The 25,140-nt window shown below is 40.4% G+C and overlaps 1 protein-coding gene across 2 annotated transcripts in view; it reads right to left on the reverse strand.

Annotated features, from left to right (window-relative positions):
- Positions 1–17,998: 17,998 nt before the first annotated feature.
- ifrd2 (interferon-related developmental regulator 2) overlaps positions 17,999–25,140 on the reverse strand; it is a 35,776-nt gene continuing 28,634 nt past the window's right edge. Inside the window, exons 10-12 of one of the 2 annotated variants that reach the window (XM_052017735.1) lie at positions 23,924–24,052; positions 22,324–22,419; positions 17,999–20,350 (exon numbers count right to left, since the gene is read on the reverse strand). In XM_052017735.1, coding sequence (XP_051873695.1) covers positions 20,270–20,350; positions 22,324–22,419; positions 23,924–24,052 — 306 coding nt within the window. In that variant the 3' untranslated portion in view covers positions 17,999–20,269. The remainder of the gene's footprint in view (positions 20,351–22,323; positions 22,420–23,923; positions 24,053–25,140) is intronic. The other variant, XM_052017734.1, reaches the window with a different exon arrangement.

Genomic DNA, 25,140 nt, shown 5'->3' on the forward strand with positions numbered 1-25,140 from the left:
GAGAGGCAAGGAGACGGAGCAGGAACAGGTGGACACTGGGAGAGATGAGGAACACAAGGATGAGGAAGAAAGCTTGAGTTAAATACGAGGAAAAGATTTCCTACAGAACAAATCCCTCTCAGGTGTGGAAGTGGCAAAGGAGTGAATGCGCGAGAGGGAAAGAGGGAATTGGATGTGGTTTCTGACAAGTAAGAAGGTTAAGGAAAAAAAGTGCAGTATCAAACAGCAAACAGCAGAAGGGGCTTGCACAGGAATTAATACGTGACTGTGTTTGGAGTGTCACCCACACAATATGCAGATATGTGTATGTACACACGTCTTTAACATTACTGCAGGAGGCTGCCTCTGCTGCCCACCACATCCCTGCCCACACACAACACTGAACAGCAGAATAAGAAGCACATTAAAAATACAAAGATTTTTAAAAAAGCAAATAGAAGTTTAAGAAAATAAGCTGCCAACATTATACCACAACCTTGGATTTGGAAGAGAATTTCCATCCCCAAATGTCTCTGCCCCATCATTGGTGGCCATACATTCAGCCAGCTAGGCTCTAAACTCTGAAATTCCTTCCCTAAATCTCTTCACCTCTCCTCTCTCTTTTCTCATTTACTTTAGCCCTTAGACAGTTAATCTAGCTTTTCCAAAAGTACATAAGGGACAGACACAGGAATAGGTCACCTAAAGATCAATAAGTTCATGGAAAATCTAATCGTTGCTCCAACTTTCCTGCCTTATTTCTATAATCTTTGACTTCATTATTGTCCAAAAATCTATCTTAGCTTTGACACATCATCTCCTACTCTCTAGGGTAGAAAATTCCAAAGATTTGTGAGCTCTTGGAGAATATGTTCCTCTGTATTAAGCAGGTGACTGTTTATTCTGAAATAATAGGAACACAAGAACATAAAAAAAGGAGCAAAAATAGGTCGTACCTTCCCTCAAGTTGCTCTGCCTTTCAACAGCATCATCCTTGATCTAATATTTGCCTCAAGCCTTGTTCCATTCCCATTTCCCCACGATCCTTGACTCCCTCCATTATTAGGATTTTTCAATCAGTGTCAAATGAATGTCTCCATACGCCCTTGTCTAGGAGCAATATCTCTGACTTTGCATTGGAACGTATCAGCTGAATTAATGTTAAATGTTTGGCTTCACATTATCTTGTTTCCTTAATAGCTGGTAGCTTCCGTGGACACAGGGAAAGGAAGGATAATAGGGAATTTTGTCATGAGGTAAATCAAGAGCTTCAGCCTGAACAAAGCAAGTAGCTGAGAGATTGAGGCAATGCCAGAGGTGAGGTGTTAAACTGAGGGCCTTGTCTATATTCTGGGCAAGGTATCAAAACTCCCCTGGTTCAATTTGAAGAGGTGAGTGGGATTCAGCGAATACCTGTCAACCAACACCAATAACACAGACCATCTGCTCATTCACATCCCAGCTATTTGTGGGAGTTTGTTCACAAACTGAGCAGTCGCTTTTCCCCAGATAACAACAATGACTGCACTTTAAAACTATTCCAATGGTTGTTAAGCCTTCAGGATACTCTTAGTTCAGGGAATATACCATATAAATGAAAGTCCCATCTCTCCATCTAATACAACAAACAATCTGCTGTAGGAACTCAGTGGGTTGAGCAGCATCCGTGGGAGGAAACGAATTGTTGATGCTTCAGGTTGAAACCCTGCATCAGGGCTTCCTCTTTGATACTGAACTCTTTTCCTTAACTTTATTACTTTTCAGAAACCACGTCCAATTCCCTCTTTCCCGCTCCCTCATTCATAGCTTTGCAACTTACTGAATCCCAGGCCTGAGAGGGATTTGCTCTGTGGGAAATCTTTTTCTGGTATTTAGCTCAAGCTTGCCTCCTCATCCTTGTGTTCCTCATCTCTCCCAGTGCCCACCTGTCTCTGCTCCCTCTCCCTGCCTCTCCCACCCACTCCGCTTCTAGAAGCATGAGTCATAGAACATAGAACATTACAGCACAGAACAGGCCCTTCGGCCCATGATGTTGTGCTGACATTTTATCCTGCTCTAAGATCTATCTAACCCTTCTCTCCCACATAGCCCTCTATTTTTCTATCATTCATGTGCCTATCTAAGAGTCTCTTAAGTGTCCCTAATGTATCTGCCCCCACAATTTCTGCCGGCAGTGTGTTCCATGCACCCACCACTCTCTGTGTAAAAGTTTTACCTCTGACGTCCCCCTTATATCTTCCTCCAATCACCTTAAAATTATGTCCCCTCGTATTAGCCATTATCACCCTGGGAAAAAGTCTCTGACTGTCCACTCGATCTATGCCTCTTATCTTGGACATCTTTATCAAGTCACCTCTCATCCTCGTTCTCTCCAAAGACAAAAGCCCTAACTCAACCTATCCTCATAAGACATGCTCTCCAATCCAGGCAGCATCCTGGTAAATCTCCTCTGCACCCTCTCTAAAGCTTCCACCTCCTTCCTATAATGCGGCGACCAGAACTGAACACAATACTCCAAGTGTGATCTAACCAGAGTTCTATAGAGCTGCAACATTACCTTGTGGCTCTTTAACTCAATACCCCAACTAATGAAGGCCAACACACCTTAGGCCTTCTTAACAACCCTATCAACCTGTGCGGCAACCTTGAGGGATCTATGGACGTGGGCCCCAAGATCCCTCTGTTCCTCCACACTGCTAAGAGTCCTGTCATTAACCTTGCTCAAATTTGATCTTCCAAAATGTATCACTTCACACTTTTCTGCGTTGAACCCCATCTGCTACTCCTCAGCCCAGCTCTGCATCCTATTAATGTCCTGTTGTAACCTACAGCAACCTTCTACACAATCCACCACACCGCCAACCTTCATGTCATCTGCAAACTTACTAACTCACCCTTCCACATCCTCATCCAAGTCATTTATAAAAATCACAAGGAGCAGGGGTCCCAGAACAGATCCCTGCGGAACACCACTGGTCACCGACCTCCAGGCAGAATACGCTCCATCTACTATCACCCTCTGTCTTCTATGGGCAAGCCAATTCTGAATCCACCCAGCCAAGTTTCCCTGGATGCCATGCCTTCTGACTTTCTGAATGAGCCTTCCATGAGCAACCTAATCAAAGGCCTTATTAAAATCCATGTTCCACATCCACCGCTCTACCTTCATCAATGTGCTTTGCCACATCCTCAAAGAATTCAATCAGGCTCGTGAGGCATGACCTGCTCCACACAAAGCCATACTGACTGTCCCTAATCAGCCTATGCTTCTCCATGATGCAGGGCTTTGACCCAAAACATCGACAATTCCTTTCCTCCCACAAATGCTGCTCAACCCGCTGAGTTCCTCCAGCAGATTGTTTGTTGCTCCAGATTCCAGCATCTGCAGTCTCTGGTGTCTCCATCTAATAAATGGTTATTCAGTTCAATTAATTTGATCTTCATAACTGCTACCTATTCAATAACAGGTGCTTGTTTGCAGATAGGCACGTGGTTTGCAACAATTATCCCTCTTTCCCCACTCCCAAAACAAGCACCATCCCCGACACATATTCGAAGCTGGTGAAACAAAGCAACACAAAGCATGCATCAGGCTTGAAAGAAAATAATTAGAGGGTTCAAACATACCTGAGTAATAAACAGAGAACAGGCCAATGGTAATGCTGACCAGCACAAGCAGAATTACCACTGCAAAGAACACTTTATCTCGACAAGTTGGCTGGCAGCAGATACAGCTGCATTCACATCGATCTTGGGACTCATGAAGTGGATTAAACGCATGAGTTAAGGCTGGTTCACCCTGCCCCTGATCCAGTAAAGGAGCAGTCACCAGCCCATTCACAGAAGTTTCCCGTCCTGTAAAGTTGGCTGAAGGCCTCGACTGATTTCGTTCTGCAAAATGAGCATTGCAACAATGTTTACGGGCCGTGATTATCATTAAGAAGCTAGGAAAAACTTCTATAAAAAGGTTGCCTGTCAGATGATGTGATTTCCAATAAGTTTTTTTCTGAAACTTTTTTGGGAATAATGAAGTCCCAGTCTTCATTTATATAGTTCTTTAACACTGTATGCATATCAAGGAAGTAAAGGGGATGTTGATCATCAGGTGTCAGAAGAAATAACTGAAGTCAAGGTCAGAATGATGACTTTAGAAAGTTAGTGAGGTAGCAAGATAGCAGGAGACCAACCCAAGGGGGCAAGGACAGCTGAAGGCTTCAGTACAGAACTGGAACGGAAGGAGCAGGGTTGCAGCTCCCCAGAGTCAGCACTGATCAGTAGCCGTTTTGTTACAAAGATTTAAAAGATATTAGAATAGTCTCACACTCCAAACATTCTGTGCATTTCATCTCAGCTGACATTCCAGTGTCAAACCAAGGAAGTGCTGTGAAGTCTTCAACTCCCCCCAGTTCTGGTGAAAAATCAGTAACCTCAAACATCAGGGATGAGGTCAGGGCATTGAATACAGAAGTGGGGAGGTCAGGGCGCTTGAGCCCACTGCAGAAATCCATATTGATAAACAATGTTCCACTCCCTATTAAGAGGATAAAAGAGTTTTTTTTTCCAGGCAAGTATTTGGAGACAAGGGCAACTGATATTAGGCTTTCAAAATCTATTCCGTCTGGCAAAAATAAACCTTGACTAAGCACTGATGCAAATCTGTTGGAGTATGGGTGGCACAATGTCATATTCCTTCACTCTTTACTTTTTCAATCCTTTGTAAAGCTTTGAGTTTTCTTTTGTCTATTTATTTTAAGGATCTGGACATCACTGGCAGGGCCAACATTTATTGCTTATTTCTAATTGCCCTTGAGGTGGTGGTGGTGAGTCACCTTCTTGAACTGTTGCAATTCTTCTGGTGAAGGTAGTTCCACAATGCATGGGCAGAGAGCTGCAGGATTTAGACCCAGTGGCAAAGAATAACCAGAGATATATTTCCAAATCAGGATGGTGTGTGACTTGGCAGGGAATTTGAAGATGATGGTGTTCCCATTCTCTGCTGCCTTTGTCCTTCTTGATGGCACTCCTTATTGAACCAGGTCTAACGCCCTGGATTGATAGTAATGGTAGAGTGAGGGATAGGATGGGCCATGAGGTTACAGATCATAGTGTACATTTCTTCTGCTGCTGATGATACACAATGCCTCATAGATGCCCAGATTGAGCTGGCAGATCTGTTCTGAGACTATCCCATTTAACATGTTTGTGGTATAACACAAGATGATAAAGGGTGTCTTCAGTGTGAAGACAGGATTTTGACTCCACAAGGATATTTGGTGATCACTTCTACTTATGCTATCACGGACAGCTACCTCAGTCACTGATGTCAAGATCAAGCAGTTTAAAAAGTGTTGTTGATTTATTCAATATCTGCTGCAGTCTCAGTCTGTGGACCATGTCCTTCAGGACTCAGCCTGCTTGGTCTGTGGTCACTCCACTAAGTTGTTCTTGGTGATGGACATTGAATTGCCCCACCAGAGTACATTCTGTACCTTTGCTACTTTTAGTGTTTCACCCACGTGTTGTTCAACATGGAGGAGCACTGACATATTGGTTGAGGGAGAACAGTGGGTGGTAATCAGGAGGAGGTTTCCTTGCCCATATTTGACCTGATGCTACGAGACTTCATGGGGTCTGAAGTCAATGGTGAGGACCCTAAAGGCTAATCTCTCCCTCCTATATACCATAAGCAGCCAACATTGATGTGTCCTGTTGATGGGATAATACATACCAGGGATTATAACGGATATCTATATCTATGAATAAGACTGTCAGGCTTGATCTGTATATGGGAAAAATCTCCTAATTTGGACACCAATCCTCTGACGTTTGTGAGGAAGACTCAGCGAAGTCGGCAGGGTTGTGAGTGACTTTGCTGTGTCTGAATTTGGAGCCTAGGTTATGCCGGGTGATCTGTCCAGTTTTATTCCTTCTTTGTTTAAATGTAGCAGTACTGGAAAAATAACTAAGTGGCTTTCTGGGCCACTTCAGAGGGAGTTAAAGAGTCAACAACCAAGGGTGCACCTGAAGTCACACGTAGGCCTGACTAGTTAGGATAGCAGATTTCCTCCCTGAAGGATTTTAATGAACCAGGTGAGTTTTTACAACAATCTGGCAGCTTTTCATGGTCATCATTACTAAGAGTAGCTGGTACTTTCTCCCCCCAGATTCTAGGTTATTAACTGAATTTAAATTCCACACCTGCTGTGGTGGAATTTGAACCTGAGTCACTAGGTCATTAGTCCAACCCTCTGGATTACTAGTCTTGGTAAATTAAGCATTGCATCATCAATGTCCCATATTTCTATAACACTTTGCCACCTCCCCTTCCACTTCACCAAACGATATTCTGTGCTCCAAAGAAGATAGTCCCAATTTGTAAGGTCTATTTTTTAATCATTTGTATCACCTTTGCAGATCTATAACCCATACACTCCCATTTAATGAATTACATATAATCTGTTGTTCCACCTGTCAATATCTTGCACGTTCATAAATCAAAGTCAAAGTCAAGTTTACTGTCATATACACAAGTACACGTATGCACAGGTGCAATGAAAAACTTACTTGCAGCAGCATCACAGGCACATGGCATCATATAAGCAGCATTCAGAAGAAAAAACATAAATTAAATGTAAATTATACAAAATTATACAAGAAAGAACACAATTAGAACAAAAAAAAGTCAATTTTAGTGCAAACTGGACAAAGTGGTCATAGTGTTGCTAAGCTATAGCGATTAGGGTTTTACCAGTTGGTTCAAGAACCGAATGGTTGAAGGGAAGTAGCTGTTCTTGAACCTGGTGGTGTGGGACTTCAGGCCTCCTGCCCGGTGGTAGCTGTGAAAAGATGGCATGGCCTGGATGGTGGGGATCTTTGATGATGGATGTTGCCTTCTTGAGGCAGCGCCTCCTGTAGATACTACCGATGGTGGGGAGGGATGTGCCCGTGATGTATTGGGAAGAGTCCACTATGCTCTGCAGCTTCTTATGTTCCAGCACATTCAAATTGCCATACCAGACCATGGTGCAACCAGTCAGGATACTTTCAACAGTACATCTGTAGAAGTTTGTTAGAGTGTTCAGTGACAAGCCGAACCTCCTTAACCTTCTAAGAAAGACGCTGGCATGCTTTCCTTATGATTGCATCTATGTGCTGGGCCCAGGACAGGTCATCCGATATTTCAACGCCCAGGAATTTAAAGCTGCTGACTCTCCACTACGAATCCCTCAATGAAGATTGGCGCATGTTCACCCTCCTTCCCCCTCCTGAAGTCAACAATCAGCTCTTTAATCTTGCTAATGTTGACCGAGAGGTTGTTGTTGTGACACCACTCAACCAGGTGCCCTGTCTCGCTCTGCTAAGCTGACTCATTGCCACCTGTGAATCGTCCAACAACACTAGTGTCATCAGCGAATTTAGCATTGGAACTGTGCTTAGCTACACAATCATGTGTGTATAGAGAGTAGAGCAGGGGGCTAAGCATGCAGCCTTGAGGTGCACTTGTGTTGATGATCAGTGAGGAGGAGAAATAAGCACACTTCTTTTTGCGTTCATTGTCATGTATATATGAATCAACGCAGCCTTTATTTGAAGCCAGATGCAGGTTGGAGGAACAACAGCTCATATTCTGCCTTGGGAGTCTTCAACCTGATGGACTCAACATCGATTTCTCTAACTTCCGGTAACCCCACCCCTTCTTTTTCTCCCCCCCCCCCCCCACTCCTTTGTCTTCCCTTATTCCTGTCGCTCCCTTCCCCTGCCTTGATGACCTGCCCATCCCCTCTCCTCCCCTCCCCTCCCCCATCCTTTATTCCCTGGTCCACTGCCCTCTCCTACTGGATTCCTTCTTCTTCCACCCTCGGCCTCTTCTACGTATCACCTCTCAGCTTATTACATCTTCCACCCCTCCCCCACCCGCCTACCTTCCCCCTCTCTCCTGGACTTGCCTATCACTTGCCTGAGTGTGCTCCTCCCCCTCCCCCCACCTTCTTATTCTGGCTTCTGCCCTCTTCCTTTCCAGTCCTGATGAAGGGTCTTGGCCCGAAACATTGACTGTTTATTTCCTTCCATGGATGCTGCCTAACCTGCTGAGTTCCTCCAGCACTTTGTGTCTATTGCTCCAGATTCCAGCATCTGCAGAATTCTTGTGTCAGCCTTTATTTAGATATACTTTTCAATCTCCTCAGATCTTTTTTTCTCCACTCTATTGCCGTGCCTGTGGTCACCCTTTAAAATGCATTTCATTTATTGTTTTCACCCAAAATACATCAGATAGTTTTAAATCTTCTCTGCTTTTCCCAATCAGTGAATGGACTTCTAAGTCCCCAGGGTACATTTTGCCATTCCCACTCTCTGGAACCACCTTTTCATGTTGTGACACTGCAATGGGTCTTAATCCTTGACATAAATCTTTTATGTAGGACTTAATCAGATCCGTGAACCAACAGAATGTTAACGCAGCAGTTACCTGAGTAAGACTTAGCAACATCCAGGTTGGAATTGGTGCAATGTAAGTCATTAATAGACTCCACGGCATGGAGCTCAATTTCATGCAGGTCACTATTGCTCTGCATTGAGGATCTAAGTGAACTGGAAGGTGCCACTTTCAATATCTGTGTTAAAACAATACCAAAACACCGGAGAGGAATTAGAATACACTGAAAGCTGATTAAGTAACACATAACCTTTTCAGGCTAATCACTTATGTGAATGATCCATAGACGGGTGACAGGCAGCTGTGTGCAGCTATGGATAAATAAGCTCTTCACCTTGAGACTTAGCCTGCCAATTCAAAGCTCACCTATTATGTTATCTAAAACAGTCCAAAGCAGTGCTCATGCACTGTCAATAGTCACACCAGCCAGTCCATGGATCCTGGCGGGTTGACTCACTGAAGTTAAATCCACATCCTTCACTTCTCGCACGAACATACAACTTCATGGATAATCTCCGTCTTGTGCAAAACGTAAGTAGATGTGCAAGTATTTTTTTCCCTTTTGCCTCAGTGAAGACACTCAAGATGCTTTCCAACACTGAAGGGCTCACCAAAGATTTTTCCACCTCTCCTCTCTCAGCCTACCACTGCTGCCGTGCCTTCAATGGACTGGGCCCCATTCTATGCAAATTGCAGCGTGATGCCTCTAATTCTCCTATTCCCCGTTAAGATTTTCTCCTTCTTTGCCTTAACATCCATTTTCCCATTGGTATCAACAATTTGCATTTGTATAGTAATTTAAACATAGTAAAGATATATGGAATGTAATCAGCAAGAAATAACACTGAGCAAAAGGAGGCAACTTAAAGTTTGGTCAAATAGATACATTTTAAAGTGTATCTTAAAAAAGAGAGATGGACAGAAAAGTTTAGGGAGGGAATTCTATACAGTTGATGGCACTGTCACCATTGATAGAAAGATTGTGAGGCCTTAGAGAAAGATTGAGAATTGTAGAGCCAAAGGAGATTATAGAAATAAGGAGGGGTGATTTGAATGATATGAAAATAGGAATGAGGATTTTAAAATTGAGATGTTTTTCTGCTAACACAGCATTGATAGTTCTGTTTTCCAATGAACTCAAGTTGTCATGTTATTATCACCACAAAGTAAGTACGACATTTCATCATGCCTAATATCCAAATGTGAAGCAGAGTGATTTTAATAGGCTAGGTACACTTTCCCAGTTTTAAACACTGGAATAATGAACAAAAGAGAATTGGAAAAAGTGCCAAAAAAAGGGTCTGGATTGTGTTCCACTGGCCCAGACCCCATGTTCACACCACACACTATTTCTGCAGCCACACACATCCAGTGATCTGTGAGTGGTGACAAGGCCTCATGTGGCGAATCCTGAGGCCCCACCTCTGGACTGCCCTGGTGACCTTTTGACAGTTGCTGCTGTCAGAGACCTTTGAACTATACCATCTTTGATGATCACAAACATTTTATAACTATTTAAATTATATCTTCTTTTATCAAATCAATGAAGGACACATTTCCATGATAAATTACTTAAGACCTATAAGATGGATGGCACAGTGGCACAATGAGTAGAGCTGCTACCTCACAGCTCTAGTGACCTGAATTCAGGAGATGTCTGTGTGGAGTTTGCACATTCTCCCTGTGACTGCATAGGTTTCCACTGGGTACTTCTGTTTCCTCAAGCTAGTTGGTAATTTAATTGATGACTATAATTTGCCCCTAGTGTAGGAGGGTGGTAGGAATTTCAGAGGAGTGTTAATTGGTATGGGAGAAAGAATGGGTTACAGGGAAATGCGTGGAGGAATGGGATTGCTCTGAGAGCCAGCATAGACTAAAGAGGATACAAAGATCTTTGCTAAGGCCCCAGCAATCTCCTCCCTTGCTTCACTCAATATCCTGGTGTAGATTCCATCAGGCCCTGGGGACTTTTCCATCTTAATGTCATTTCAAGACACCCAATACCTCCTTCTTCTTAATATTGATGTGTCCTCGAGTATCAACATTCTCCTCCCTAATCCCACCATCATCCATGTCCTTGGTGAATACTGATGTGAAGTACTCATCAAGGACCTCGCCCATTTTCTCTGATTCCACACATAAATTCCCTCCTTTGTCCTTGAGTGGACCTACCCTTTCTCTAGCTACCCTCTTGCTCCACACACACACACACACACACACACACACACACACACACACACACACACACACACACACAGATATATATAGTATATACAGTATATATACAGTATATACATACATACATACCTTGGTTTTCTCCTTAATCCAATTTTCCAAGGACATTTCATGGCCCCTTTTGGCCCTCCTAATTTCTTGTATAAGTCTTTTCCTGCTTCCTTTATATTCCTCAAGGGCCTTGTCTGATTTTGGCTTCCTAAACCTTACGTGTGCTTTTTCTTTTTGACTAAACTTACAATAACTCTTGTTATGCAAGGTTCCCAAACCTTGCTGTCCTTATCTTTCGTCTTCCTGGGAATATGCTGGTCCTGAATTTGTGGCGGTTAGCCTAACGCTATTACAGTGCCAATCACCCGAGTTCAATTCCTGCTGCTGACTGTAAGGGGTTTGTACGTTCTCCCTGTGTCTGTGTGGGTTTCCTCCGGGTGCTCTGGTTTCCTCCCACATTCCAAAAAGGTGTACAGGTTAGGAAGTTGTGGGCATGCTATGTTGGTCCCCAGAACACTCTGCACAAAAAGATGCATTTCACTGTGTGTTTCGATGCACATGTAACTAATAAAGATCTTAATCTTAATCAACTGTCTTTTAAAAGACTCCCACGTACCAGATGTGGATTTAACCCCAAATAGCTGCCCCCAATCTATCTTCTTCAGTTCCTGCCTAATAGAGTTGTAATTAATCTATTGGTGCAGAAGGACCAATGTTACAGGAACCTCTGTTAATATCAGATTGTAGTTATGAATTTTCACCCATGAGTTCACTCAATTGGCATCTGAACAACAGCATGAGTCATAGCAGAACAGGATCTTTTCCTCAACACTAAACAATCAGGAGAAGGAACTTGGCTCATCTGTAATTGGATTATAAATGCAAGTCACTCTTTTTTAAAAAGTTAACTAGACATATTGTGGTTTCTAGATGCTGTCACTGACTCAGGATCACAAATACAACATGGAAAAGAATTGAATCACTTGTCTGTGTGGCTTAGTTGTACGCCACACTCGCCATTTGATATGTTTCTATCCTCAAATGGCCAGATTTAAGGACCTTTATCTTGTGGCGATAATTGAAAGATCTTTGAGTTACAAAAACAGATTTTCATAATTTAGAAGTTAATTAATAACCAAAGTGGAATGCCATTAAACCCATATCTGGGTTATTTGACAAGCTGTATTTTAAACAAACACAGTGTGTGAAACAATATCTTTTTGACTTGAGTATCCCATTATCAATAAAAAAGCAGGCTTATTATTCCATGATGAAAAACTTAGAAGCTTAAATCATAAACATTTCAAATAAAAAGTTAAACTTCTTTGAATGTCTTTTTGAGGGAATTATAAACCATGTATAGAATTACATTTTCTTAGGGCCTGAGAATTTCCTAAGCATTAATAATGGCTTGGAAAACTATTAAAAACTCACTTAAATCTCATGCAGCAAAGCATATTATCAGGATATTTAACAGAAAGAATAGCAGCTCAGGAAATGTTTGACAATTCACAGGTTTCTTATGATTACGATGGAGAAACAGTGCAAAACAGTGCACCCCACAGAGGAATGCAGGGAACTACTGACAGCAACTTCTGGATTTTCACAATTAACAGCCTATTTGCATAATTCAACAATGCTTCCAATTTCATAATGTACAACAAATAAATAACATCTTCATTACAACCGCAAACTCTGGGCCTTATTCAGCAAACTGCATTTTTAAATTTAAACTCACTTACCTCGGATTAAAAGCACCAGGATTAAAATAAATATCATAGAATGAATTCCTTTTGTTTTCTCTTCCCCGTCATCAACAGTGTGGTTCTGCAGCTAGAACTGAATTGAAGAAACAGCCCATCGAATGAAACTCACCAGAAATCTCGGTTATGAAGACACTCAAAGGAATGTTTTATTTTCTGTGGCAATGCCTGGCTGTCAGCACTCAGACATTCACTTACTCAATACATTCTTTTCTAAAATAGGAATGATCCAAAGATCACATTTGTTAAAAATAGCCCTTAGTTTATGTTCAAGGCACCAGATAATAGTGCAGCTGTGAACAGAGCAGGATTGGGAGACACGGGGAACAGCTGCCACAGTTCTGCCAAGCAGCCTATTTTCACTGAACAGCTGAACAGTGAATACATATTGGATGGGTCAGAAGGTCTCAAAGTTAATGGTGTAGTAAAGTGAAGACTCTATAATTGTTAGTTAAATTCTCAACATGGAAAATGTACAGGAAAAACAAGGCAATTGGAGTAATTGTTCTTTCAAAATTACAGTGCAATTATAATATGCCAAGTTCTCCTGTGCTGTAGGATTCTGTGATTTTTTTCCTACCACTTGCTAACTGCATGATGATGGCTCGTTTCATTTCAGATATATTTTTTCTTATTAACTTTGGTTGGCAACCTCCTGGATTCTGGAATTATTTGTAAATGCTTTTGCCAGTTTGTCACTTATAAATGCGCCAATAGAATATCCTCTGGGGTGAGAGGGTTCAAAGCATGATGGAAATCTGCATTCAGTGTGAGAGTGATAAACTTAAGTCTGAAGTTGGAGTCAAATAACATTTGACTAATTGACTAATACCTTTCAAATAAAGGTAAATACAAATAAAGGTAAAGGTATACCTTTATGTAAAGGTATGTACAAGGGTACAAAGGGAGAGCTTGCATGAAGTGGATTGGCAAGTAAGACATGATTGGCCAAATGACATGATTCTGTGCTATACTGTATGATTCAAATGTATAATGATGTGTAAAAAGTGCCAGCTATTTAAAGTTTTATAATTCTTAAGGGTATATGTGTATTGGGAAATAAAAATTCCACAAGAAAAGTGATCCAAAAACAGATAAAAAGTTATTAGGTTGGAAAAAAAAGGGGCTTATAAATTAGGAAACCACTATAGTAATAGCAGGAAAGGGTGGCTAAAACTGATAGAGGGAGAAAATAGAATAAAACTACCAAAAATGCAGAGAAACCATAATGCACAAGTAAATCTTAGTCCTTTAGAAGCTGAGATAGAGAATTATTAATTGGGAATAAGGAAATGACAGAAATGTTAAACAAATAATTTGTATCTATATAAAAGCACAAAAAAGCGTTAGCAACACAAAAAAAAGACACAACTGGGGCAAAAGTGAGAAGATCCTAAAAGAATTAATATCACAAGCGAAAAGTTAATAGGTAATGCTAATGGAACAAAGAGTTGGCAAATCCCCTGGAATGCTGACCTGCACTCAGGGATTTTGAAAGTAGGTGGATACATTGATCCTCCAGAATCCCCTAGATTCTGCAAAGGCTGCAGTAGACTGGGAAACAGAAAATGTAACCCTGCCATTGATGGTGGGAGAGAGACATCACGGAACTATAGGCCAATTAGCCTAACATTAACTGGTCAGGGAAATTATGAAATTCATTATTAAGGAAGTGATAATAGAGTTCTTAGTAAACATAACATGATGAGGCGGAGTCAATTTGAAAGGAAATGTGTGTTTAATAATTAGCATCCTTTGAGAATGCAAGTAGAAAAGGAAATAACACAGTGAGGGTTGCTTAACTGGGTTTTCAACGGGCATTTAAGGAAGTGCCAAATTAAAGGTTGTTGCACATGAGCTCTTGGGTTGAGGGTGATATACTAGCATAGATTGAGAGCTAATTAAGACAGTGTAAAAAGTACTGTTAAACATCATTTCCCTAGATTCTGTAAAAGGCCCCAGTGGATTGGAAAAGTTAAGAAAGTAACATTACTGTTTGAAGAGGGAGTGGAAAAACATTTTATGATTTGTGTTAATAATTTTAGTAAAGGGACAAGGTGTATTGTATCCAAATCTTCTGATGATACAAATATTAGGAATGTAAGTTGTGAGCAAGACACAGCGTAAAATTGGATATAAATAGGTTAATTGAATAGACAAAAAGAGGTCAGATGGAGCATTATGAGGCAAAATGTGAGGTAATCACCTTGGTCAAAGGCAGTAGAATATTATTTATCTAGTCTGACACTGCTAAATGTAGTGTTTAGAGACCTGTATGCCCTTGTAAAAGAAACACAACATTAGCACGCAGGTGCAGCAAATAATTAAGAAGGAAAGTGCCCTTTATTTTAGGGACGGATAAAGTACAGACAAGGAGTTATGACAAGGAAGCTTTGTCATAACTCCTAACAAATTTGCTGACTTCAAACCATGAGAACTCCATACAGTTTTACTTTCTCTCTCTTAAGAAAAGTCACATTCCTTTGCAGTCACTGCAGCAAAGGTTCACAAGATTAATTTCAGGGGTGAAGTTACTGTTCTGAGGAAAGATTGGTCAAAATGGACCATCTGAAATTCTCTGGAACTTAAAAAAATACCATTTCCTTCTAATCTTCAAGATGTTGAAGGGACTTCACAAGGTAAATGCTTTGGGGATGTTTTCCCCAGTGGGGCAAATCTAGAAGTAAAGAGCATTGCTTCAGGAAAAGTTAAATGTCACAAAATGGACAAGGGATTTCTTAGCAAATTGTGAATTTTTGTAATACTCTATCCCAGAAAGCTGTGGAGACCAAGTAATTGATTATAATAAAGCTTAAGATAGACAATAGACAATAGGAGCAGAAGTAGACCATTCGGCCCTTTGAGTCTGCACCGCCATTTTGAGATCACGGCTGATCTTCAACAATCAATATCCTGTTCCTGCCTTGTCCCCATATCCCTTGATTCCCCTATCTATAAGAAACTTATCTAGCTCCTTCCTGAAAGTGCCCAGAGAATTGGCCTCCACTGCCCTCTGAGGCAGTGCATTCCACAAATTCACAACCCTCTGGGAGAAGAAGTTTTTCCTCACCTCTGTCCTAAATGGCCTGGCCCTTATTCTTAAATCATGCCCCCGGTCCTATGATTATTATATTACTGAGGAATCATGTGTTAAGGAGGTTGGATAGCAGAGCAGATGAAGCAAAAGATCAGACCACCCATGATATTCAGTGATGGAGTAGGCCTGAAGGGCTTCCTTCTGTTATTTCTTATGCAACCCATCAAAAGATTTTGTCAAAGGATAAATTCGTTTGGTGTGATCTTCTCCAATGTGGCATCAACTGGTAAATTAGGGAATTATATCTTTTCCATACTTCTGTGGAATTTGCTTATTATCTATAAAAATGCAGGGTGCATCTTGTTTATTCAGGTCATCCCCAGCTTACAAACGCCTGATGTGTACAGTTTGTACATATGAATGTTTGGGAGACCAGCGGGATGGATTTGCTGGCTGCTGTGGGGCTACAGGCATCTTCTGCTGTGTGGGAACTCAGTTTGTAGCCGCATTTCTACTTGAAAACTGTTCAGGTTACCAAGAGTTCACAGGAATGGAACCCTGCTGTAACCTGGGGAGGACATGTATATTAACCTAGCATTCCATATCATGATTTGCTATTATTGTTATCCTTTATTCTTTTTTCAGGATCTGGGTAACACTGGCAAGGAAAGAATATATTGCCCATCCTTAATTTCTCTTGAAAGAGCGGTGGTGAGCCACCTTCTTCGCCTGCATTAGTCCTTCCGATGAGGGTACTCCCACAGTGCTGTTGATGACAACGTTTGAGGCTTTAGGTCTGGCAACAAAGGACCCATTGACACTGAAAGGCCAGCAATACAATGTGTGTGATCTGAAGGGGATATGGTGTTCCCCTACACCTGCTGCCTTTATCCTTCTAGGTCAGTAACTGCTGCACATTTTGCAACTGGTACACACTGCAGACACTATACACTAGTGGTTGAGAGTGAATATTTAGGGTGGCAGGTGAGGTGCCTATTGAGGGGACTGCTTTGTCCTGGATGGGTGTTGAGTTTCTTGGGAGTTGTATTCAGAGGCAGGAAGAGTATTCTATCACTCTCCTGATTTGTACTTTGAAGATGGTAGAAAAGCATTGGTGTGTCAGGAGGTAACTTGCCATGGGATACTCTGCCTCTGAACTACTCCTTGTAGCCCGGTACTCATATTTGACCTAGATCAATTTTTGGTCAGTAGTGTCCCCACAGTTTTGACTGGGGCAAGGTGAAGGAGCTTTGGGACAATGATGATGCCATTGAATCTTAAAAGCAGGTGGTTAGATTCTCTTTCGTTGAAGATTGTCAAAGTGTTACTTGCACCACTTTTCAGCCTGTGTCTGAATATTTCTTTTTTGTCAGACGAGGTATGGACTTGATTTTTTGTGCTTAAGTAGCAGCAAATGGAATTGAACATTGATGGTTCTTCTGAATTTCAGCAACATATATTGCTGACTAAAATATGCAGAAATAAAATCATGGAATTGTTACAGCACATTTGGCCTGTTGAGTCTATGCCAGGGAAATCTAAATTGGAAAGGTAGAGAATGAGTCATTAAAAGCAAGGTTAGTGATAGTGAACAACTAATATTTAAATATACTTATTTAAAGTGGAGGTTGATAGGTTCTTGATCAGTAAGGGCATCAAAGGTTACAAGGAGGAGGCAGGAGAATGGAGTTGAGATGGAAAAATGTATCAGCCATGACCGAATGGCAGAGCAGACTTGATGGGCTGAATGGCTAAATTCTGCTCCTATGTCTAATAATCCAATATTATCTAGTTAAAAGAACCTGAAAAAAAAGTGTACGACTGGGGGTGGTGGTGGGAAACAAATTGCTCAATTTTACCCATTGAATTAGTCATTCATAAAATTTTTGAAAAGTTTCAGGCAATAGAGCTGCCACTAGAAGCTCTTCCTGCTTGTGGCTGTAGGTTTCTGAGTTGCAGTAAAGGGTGTTTTACCTCACTTTGAGAACTTGAAGATTTGGCTTTTTGAAAATATTTTTACACACAAAATGCCACATTATAAATTGGTTTGCTTCAACAGTCATTAGTGGCAGTTGCAGTTCATTTCTTGACAGAAAATATTGTATACATTTTGCCCAATAGTTGGTAACCTCTGTTCTTCCAGGTAATTTACTTTTATTTAAGGACATGTAGTTAAGGAGGTTTTGAATCATAACGTGACATTAAACAGAAGTGCATTTTGTTTTAAATGGCAGTTTAAAAAATCTTTTTACTGGATCATATTTGGTCCTCATGTTTTCTTCAAACAAAAAAAAATAGGAATAGCATTTGTGTTTTATGCAATCTATTTTTTTTGGTAAACAGTTCACTAACTATTTAAAGGCAGTAAAATGAAGGCAGGGCAACAAGTTGAAAATGGGCACAAATGTGGATTGGACAGCTAAGTGTACAAAAGGAGTTAAAGATCATCGACTCCTGCCCTCAAGGCATCTGTTCCCTCAAGTATTCAAAACCCTGCTCCACTTCACCTTCCAAATGCTCTCCCCAAAATCCCACCAATACAAAAAAAAATCCACAATTACTTTCACAATATTTAATAAGCTCTTCCAGATACAGCGTACATTATGCAAAGGCACATATACAGAATTCCTTCCTCATTTATTTAAAGCTTGAAAGATATGAAAAGAATTTGGTTGCCAGAAACAGTTTGCATAAACACATCTGTAAATTGTCTAAGCAGAAGGCAAAGCCATCAAACTGGTGCACACCGGGTGCTCAGATCCCGAGGAATTCCAACTGCAATCTATCTCAAATCAATCTACTGGGGAAGGGGAGGGAGCCAGATGTGTTTGTAAGTTTTGTTTTCCTTCTGACATTTGGTTGTTGGCAAATCAGTTATAAGGTTCACATGTACTGCAGATGAGCCAAACCACCTACAGATATAATGAAACTATAAAAGGCTTAAAACTGCCAACTCCACATTACACATCAATTTGCTTGGACCAGTGCTGAGTTTTATTACTCTCTCTAAATGGATTCCAGTGAAAATAAATCAGAAAATGCCATGAACATTGGTTAAGAGTAACAAAAAGCAATAATTTTGTTATATCCATATGAGGTATAGAGGACTTTTTTTTCTTTTTAAGAGGTACATTTTCAGCCTGGCAACTGAAGAAACAAGGATGACAGGATGGAAAACTGGAAGCATCAAACACAAAATTAGAAAAAAAACTGGTATGATAATATAGCAATTCTGCATCTTGGACATAGATAACCAATTATGATAATTCTGGTTATGTGATTGAAGAACTATCGAGAAATTTTGCAACTGGCTCCTGAGCCATTCATTGTGGTAAGATGGTTTACAAGATCAATACCTTTGTAGATAGGGCACCCATATATAAAATATATACATATATAAACTTTAGGGCAATACGCATGTGCCAGCAGCATTATTGTGTAATTCTTAAAAATAATGTGTTGATGGACCAACATCATCACGAAGCAGATGGACTAGTTGTATGCTTGAATGTAATCACTCAGGGAAGCCCCAGTTCAAAATGGCAGGCATGTGGTTTAACTCAGCACTGCTCTCCTGGGAATCTCTACTTTCTCTCATGCCATACTACCCAAAGGAAAAATGCGCTCTGCACAGATACATCAACTGACTGGCCAGAAGAAGGGAAGAACCAAACTTGGTCAGCACTGAGGTCATGGAGCAATACTGGCATAACACGCAAAATCTACCCAGCTGGAAGCTGAGGCAGAATCCCTCTCAATGAGGTAACAAAAGCAATAAGATTTATAAACACAAAATTAAAGATAAATATGATTATAAAGCACCAAGTGTTTCATTCATTTGGCTAGAATTAGTGAAAAACTTTTCCTCCCCCACTAATTCTTTGATATAAATTGAATGCACAATATTTCAGTTTCAAGTCTATTGTAAATCTATTTGGCCTGAATAAATACTTTTAAGGTTGAAGTTCCACAGACCCAGAAAGGAAATACAATACTGCTTATACACAAATGAAGCAAAAATCTGAAATTTATGTAAGGAGACATCAGAAGTCCCTTAAAGGCAAAAGCGTGCATTTTCAAGTAACACATAATAAATGTAAACAGTCTCCACCTGGTGCACGATTTAAATTATGGACAAAGGACTTGCAAATCACAAGACCAAAAATAGTTGACAATGTCCTTTAGAACTTACAAGTTTGGAGTTGAGTTTAAACTTACAGGTGTAACCAGAAACAATTTTCATTTCATAATCAAAATCTTAGATATCATGTTTGGTTACTAAACCTACTGTACACTAAACCTTCTGCAAACCCAAGTCCTGTCCCAGCTGATCTCAGTATTTCTATCATATTTAAAAAGTAGATACCTGCTGGTACAAAATGTAGGTAGAAAAATAGAAAAGACTACCTACTTTTATTTTTATGATTTTCTTTTTTTTTGCAAAATTAAATTAATTTGAAATATTTAATCAATTTCCCCATGAATATATTTTCAACGAAATGATTAAATTTACAAGTTCATTTTGCAAGGCAAAAGGTCAAATGGAGAAAAAGTAATTGACTTTTACTGACGTCTGTATTGGTCCATAGCAGCATAATTTTTGAGTCAATCCTACAGAGTATATGTTAACTTTCTACACAATTTAAAATGCTGATTCAGTGAAATATAAAGCAAACATAGCAACAAGAGTTGTGTATGCATGCAGTGTTAAAAGGCCCCATGATTGCTTACACAATTCAGAAAACCCTGTTGAATGTATTTTATAATCACAGTGACCAGGAATATTAAAATTTACAGAAAGAGGTCTGACATGATGGGTGCTTTGGTTTCTCAAAGTACATCAGCTCTTTTATCACGGACTTTGTTTCTTGCTTTTGTCCTTGCTTTGAATACAGCAGAGTTGTAGTGATGCTGTTTCAGGAAAAAAGAAAATTAACAGTTTTTTTTGTTTCTAACAAAAATTATAAAATATCTGGTAGCCATGACCTAGAAAGGTCATGCTGGCAGTTAAGTAAACTCATTAGAATATAACAACAGGAAGAGGTAAATAGTTTATATCCTGCTTATAATTCAATAGCAAATGTCCTTTAAAACCAATGCATATTCCAAAGATCAGTTTCATGCAACAATGGCAAATATTCCTAAGCTGGTCTGCACCTCATCTTGGCCACCACAATGTATTGCGTGATTGAAAAGTAAAAAAAACTGCAAATTCTGGAGATCCGAAATAAAGACCGTAAATCCTGGAAACACTCTTTGACCCGTAACGTTGATCATTTTACTTTCTACACATGCTGCCTGGTCTGCTGTGTGTTTCCAGTGTTTATTTTTTTTATTTCAAATGTGTAAGGTGAACTAGACTCAACTGGAATGAAACTGATTTTTATTATATGAAAGGGGTATGTCCAAGTCCAGGCACACTATTTTGTTTGGGCTATAGTAGGTACAGTTTCAGCAAATCAGTAGGAGTCATCAAATGCAAAAGGGAGAAGAACAAGTATTTACTGATGGGTTCACAGACAATAAGCTTCAATTACTGAAATGACCATCTTAATAATAAAAGGCTTCAGAATATGCAAGACGAAAAGGAAAACACAAGATAACTATTCAAAAATGAACCATACCTAAATTATAAAGCAAGTTGGCAATAACTTAAAACTGAGATCACACATTCCTGAACAATGATTTCATAGGAACAGCTCCATAAAAAGGTAGAAAGAGGAAGAACAGTGAGAAAGACATTCTAGAATTTGCAGATGGAACTTCTAGTCAATTATAGTGCTATGGATTAGGTTGCTATTTGGTGAATGTCCCTTTAAGACATAGCACAGAAGTGTGTGTGTGTGTGTGTGTGTGTGTGTGTGTGTGTGTGTGTGTGTGTGTGTGTGTGTGTGTGTGTGTGTGTGTGTGTGTGTGTGTGTGTGTGTGTGTGTGGCGTGATTACGACAACAGGAGCTAAGGACGTGCTGACATTTGTTCGGGGCAGAGTCAGAGACAGAGAAGGAGAGAGAGAGGGAGAGAGACACCCTGCCTGCTGGTCTCTGTATCAATGGATGAAAAACAATAACTGTGTCTGTCACTACAATCCACATATGGATTTTTGGAATAATCCAGTGGAGTTCACTTTGTCGTTAACCTGTAGAAGGAAACAGGTATTTGTGTGGACTGCCATGTCTTGAATGCCTTTTCGGGGTGGCAGATACTTTGGAACAAAGCAGTGGAGTAGTCATTGCTGAGTAGACACTGAGGGGTCGTATGGATTCCATCGTGGAACAGTTGGATTTCATAATTACTCTCTATTTTCTCTCTACATCTTGTCTTCAGTCAACGGTGGTTTTGAAGAAGCCTTTACTCACATTTCACCTTATGGCTTGCTGAACTGAACTTAGAGAACCATTCCTGGACTTGGAGTTTGGGAATTTGCCACACACACATACTTCAGGTTTAGTTTTTGGGGTTAATGTTTTATATCTAACATTTTTACTTCTAACATTCTAACATTTTTACTTTTATTTTTCTTATTATCATAAGTAGTTATTAATAAAACAGTTTCTAACACTTATACATGACTCGGTGTGTTTCTTTTGTTGCTGGTACGTAACAATAGAATGTCTTTAAATTTGAAGTAAAATTCAAGTCTCACATTAACCATTTACTGTTCAAAATTCCTACAATGGAAAACTCCAGATCACATGTGTCCCTTAGTACCTGAGCAGCAAAATGTGATACATTCATACTCAACCCCACCTTTGCAAATAGTTTAAGAGGGGGAAAGCGGACTGAGGAAAAATACTGCAAAACCATCATAAACATTTCAAATAATCTACTTAAGTACGTGGCACATGTTTCATATCAATATTTACTTGGACTTTAGAAACACTTACCTTTTCAAATCTTGAAATTTTGTTGGCCTTGATAGCAGCAGCATCCAATACTAGAGGAGGACCCAGTTCAAAGATATCTCGCAGCAATTCATTGTACTACGAAAACAACACGGGTTACTAAAATTGAATGACGAGTCAATGCCAGAAGCATTTTGACAAGCTCTAGTTTAAAATGGTAATTTTATCTTTGCATGTAGTGTGCACTTGATAGAAAAAAAGAGTGGAATTTGGCAGTTACTGATAAGTTAAAAAAAAGAACTGCAGATGTTGGAAATAGAGTCATAATACATAGAAACAGGCCTTTCAGCCCACCACATCTATGCCAACCATCACGTCTATGTATACTAATCCCACTTGCCTACATTAATTCAATAGCCCTCTAGGCCTTGTTCATTTAAGTGCCTTCCCAGACGCCTCTTAACTGTTGTTACTGTTCCTGCCTCCCATCACCTCTCTGGCAGCTCATCGCAGATACCAATTAATCTTTGGGTGTAAGATTTACCCTTTTGATTCCCTTTATACCTCCTCCTTCTCACCTTAAACCCATGCCCACTAGTTTTAGACACACCTACAAGGGGAAATAGACTCTGTATCTACCCTATTTACGCCCATCATGATTTTATAATCCTCTATAATGTCACCCTTCAGCCTCCTACGCTCCAGGGAAAAAAGCCCCAGCCTATCCAGTCTATCCTTGTAACTCAAGCCCTTCAGTCCTGGTAACATTCTTGTGAATCTTTTCTGCACCCTTTCCAGCTAAATGACATCCTTCCTATAACTTAGTGACCAGAACTACATTTACTCCAGGTGTGGTCTCACCAACGTCCTGAACAGCTGTAACATGTAACATCTCAGTTGTAACATCCCAACTCCTGTACTCAATTCTCTTTGTAAGTGTCCCCGGGTTACGAACTAGTTCCGTTTTTGAGACTGCTCGTAACCCGATTTTGTCTGTAACTCAGAAGTGTCTGCGCATGCGCACTTGGCCCGGGGATCACGGCTGCGCATGCGCACTTGGCCCGGGGTTGGGCCAAAAAAGGTGTACTGCCACCGTGGTAGGATCGGGGGCCGGGCCCGCTTATGAACCGAAGGTCGTTAAGACCATGAAGGTCGGTTCGTATGTACGGGCATTCGTAAGTCGGGGACTTCCTGTAGTTCAAACTTGAAAAGCATCATCTTCTTAGTAAGCATGACATTTTTACATCCTCCTACACCCCTATAAAAGAATTGCCCAACTGTTGGATTGGTGGCTACAGAGCAGGTTGCAAGGTCAATAGAGTTATAATTATCAACTGATAAACTGGTGGGATTGGGATGTTGTCCCAAAAGACTAGGAAGGTCTTGGGTTTAATCTAGTCTCTGGCAAGTTAGATGGTCTTAGCTGCAATGCTGCAAAGAAACAAGCCCATGTCTGGCAAGGCCTTTAATTATGTTGGCAGGAAAATAGAAGAGAAAAAGTATATAATTATTATTTTAATTTTTATAATTTCTTTAATCTTTATAACCCTTATAATTTCTTGCTGGAAACTGCACATATCCTATGAGATGTTGGCGATGGAGAGTTTGGTAAATTATTTGCAATGGTGCTTGTTGCTTTTACCTGCAGGTGGTGTCTGATACCAGATCCAAGCACCTCTTTGAAGGCGTCATAGGCTCTTCTTCTGACCCAGCTGTCGATGTAAAGGCACTCAATCCCAAACTTAACTGTTTCCTCTGGACATTCTTCATCCTACAATGTTAAGGAAACTGGTCACTCATAAATCATCATTGATTCCATAATGAAGACCACCTCATTATAAAAGAATACTGTATTTCAGGATGTGGGCATTGCTGGCAGGGCCAGCAGTTATTGTTCATCCTTAACTGCCCTTGAACTGACAGGGAGCAGTTTAAGAGTCAACCACATGGCTGTCACACATTGGCCAGACTGGGTAAAGATGCCAAATTTCTTCCCCTGAAGGACATTAAATTGTTGCAGCAATCTCTTAACTTTTAGTCATCAACATTACAATTGGCAAGTTTTTTTAAAATTCCAGGTTATTACTTGAATTCAATTTCCACATATTGGGATTTGAACTTGGGTCTTTGCATTGTTGGCCTCAGCTGGTGACTTCACTGCTGCACCACCATCATATCCTGCACAAAACAGATAAATATTGTGGCCACAAGGCAGGTAAAAAATGGGTATCCTATGGCAAGTGACTCACTTACTGGCACACCAAATCTTTCTCACCATCTAAGTGGCACAAGTCAAGTGTTTGACTGAATACTCTATGTCAGGATGAGTAATAGCTCCAACAATCAAAATTGCCAGCATCAAAAACAAAGCAGCCTGCTGATTACACTGCATCCAACATGCTAAACATTTGTTCACTCCACCACCAGTGAACTGTGGTAGCAGTGTATCCTACCTACAAATAAACTGCAATTACCTGCCTAGATTGCTCTGACAGCACTTCCCAAACCCACGTCTCTACTATCAAGGAAAAGGGTAGAAAGCACATCAGAAATTTAACACCTGCATATTCTTCCCAAGGTCCAGACCTGAAATATATTGTAATACCTTCATTCTCATTGTGTCAGAATCCTGGAACTCTTGACCCAACAGTACTGTGGGAGAACCTTCATACAATGGACTGTGGTAGTTGAAGGATATGGTTAACCATCATCTTTAGGACAATTATTAATAGGTAATAAATGTTGTCCTTGCCAATGATGCCCATAATCCCAAAAATATATTAAAAATTCAGCCCTGAGCCATCTAAAAAGAGAAATCCCCAGACCATCCAACCTTTCTTCACTGTTAAGATTCTCTAA

Source organism: Pristis pectinata, chromosome 6 (genome assembly GCF_009764475.1).
Source record: "Pristis pectinata isolate sPriPec2 chromosome 6, sPriPec2.1.pri, whole genome shotgun sequence".
Lineage (NCBI taxonomy): Eukaryota > Metazoa > Chordata > Chondrichthyes > Rhinopristiformes > Pristidae > Pristis > Pristis pectinata.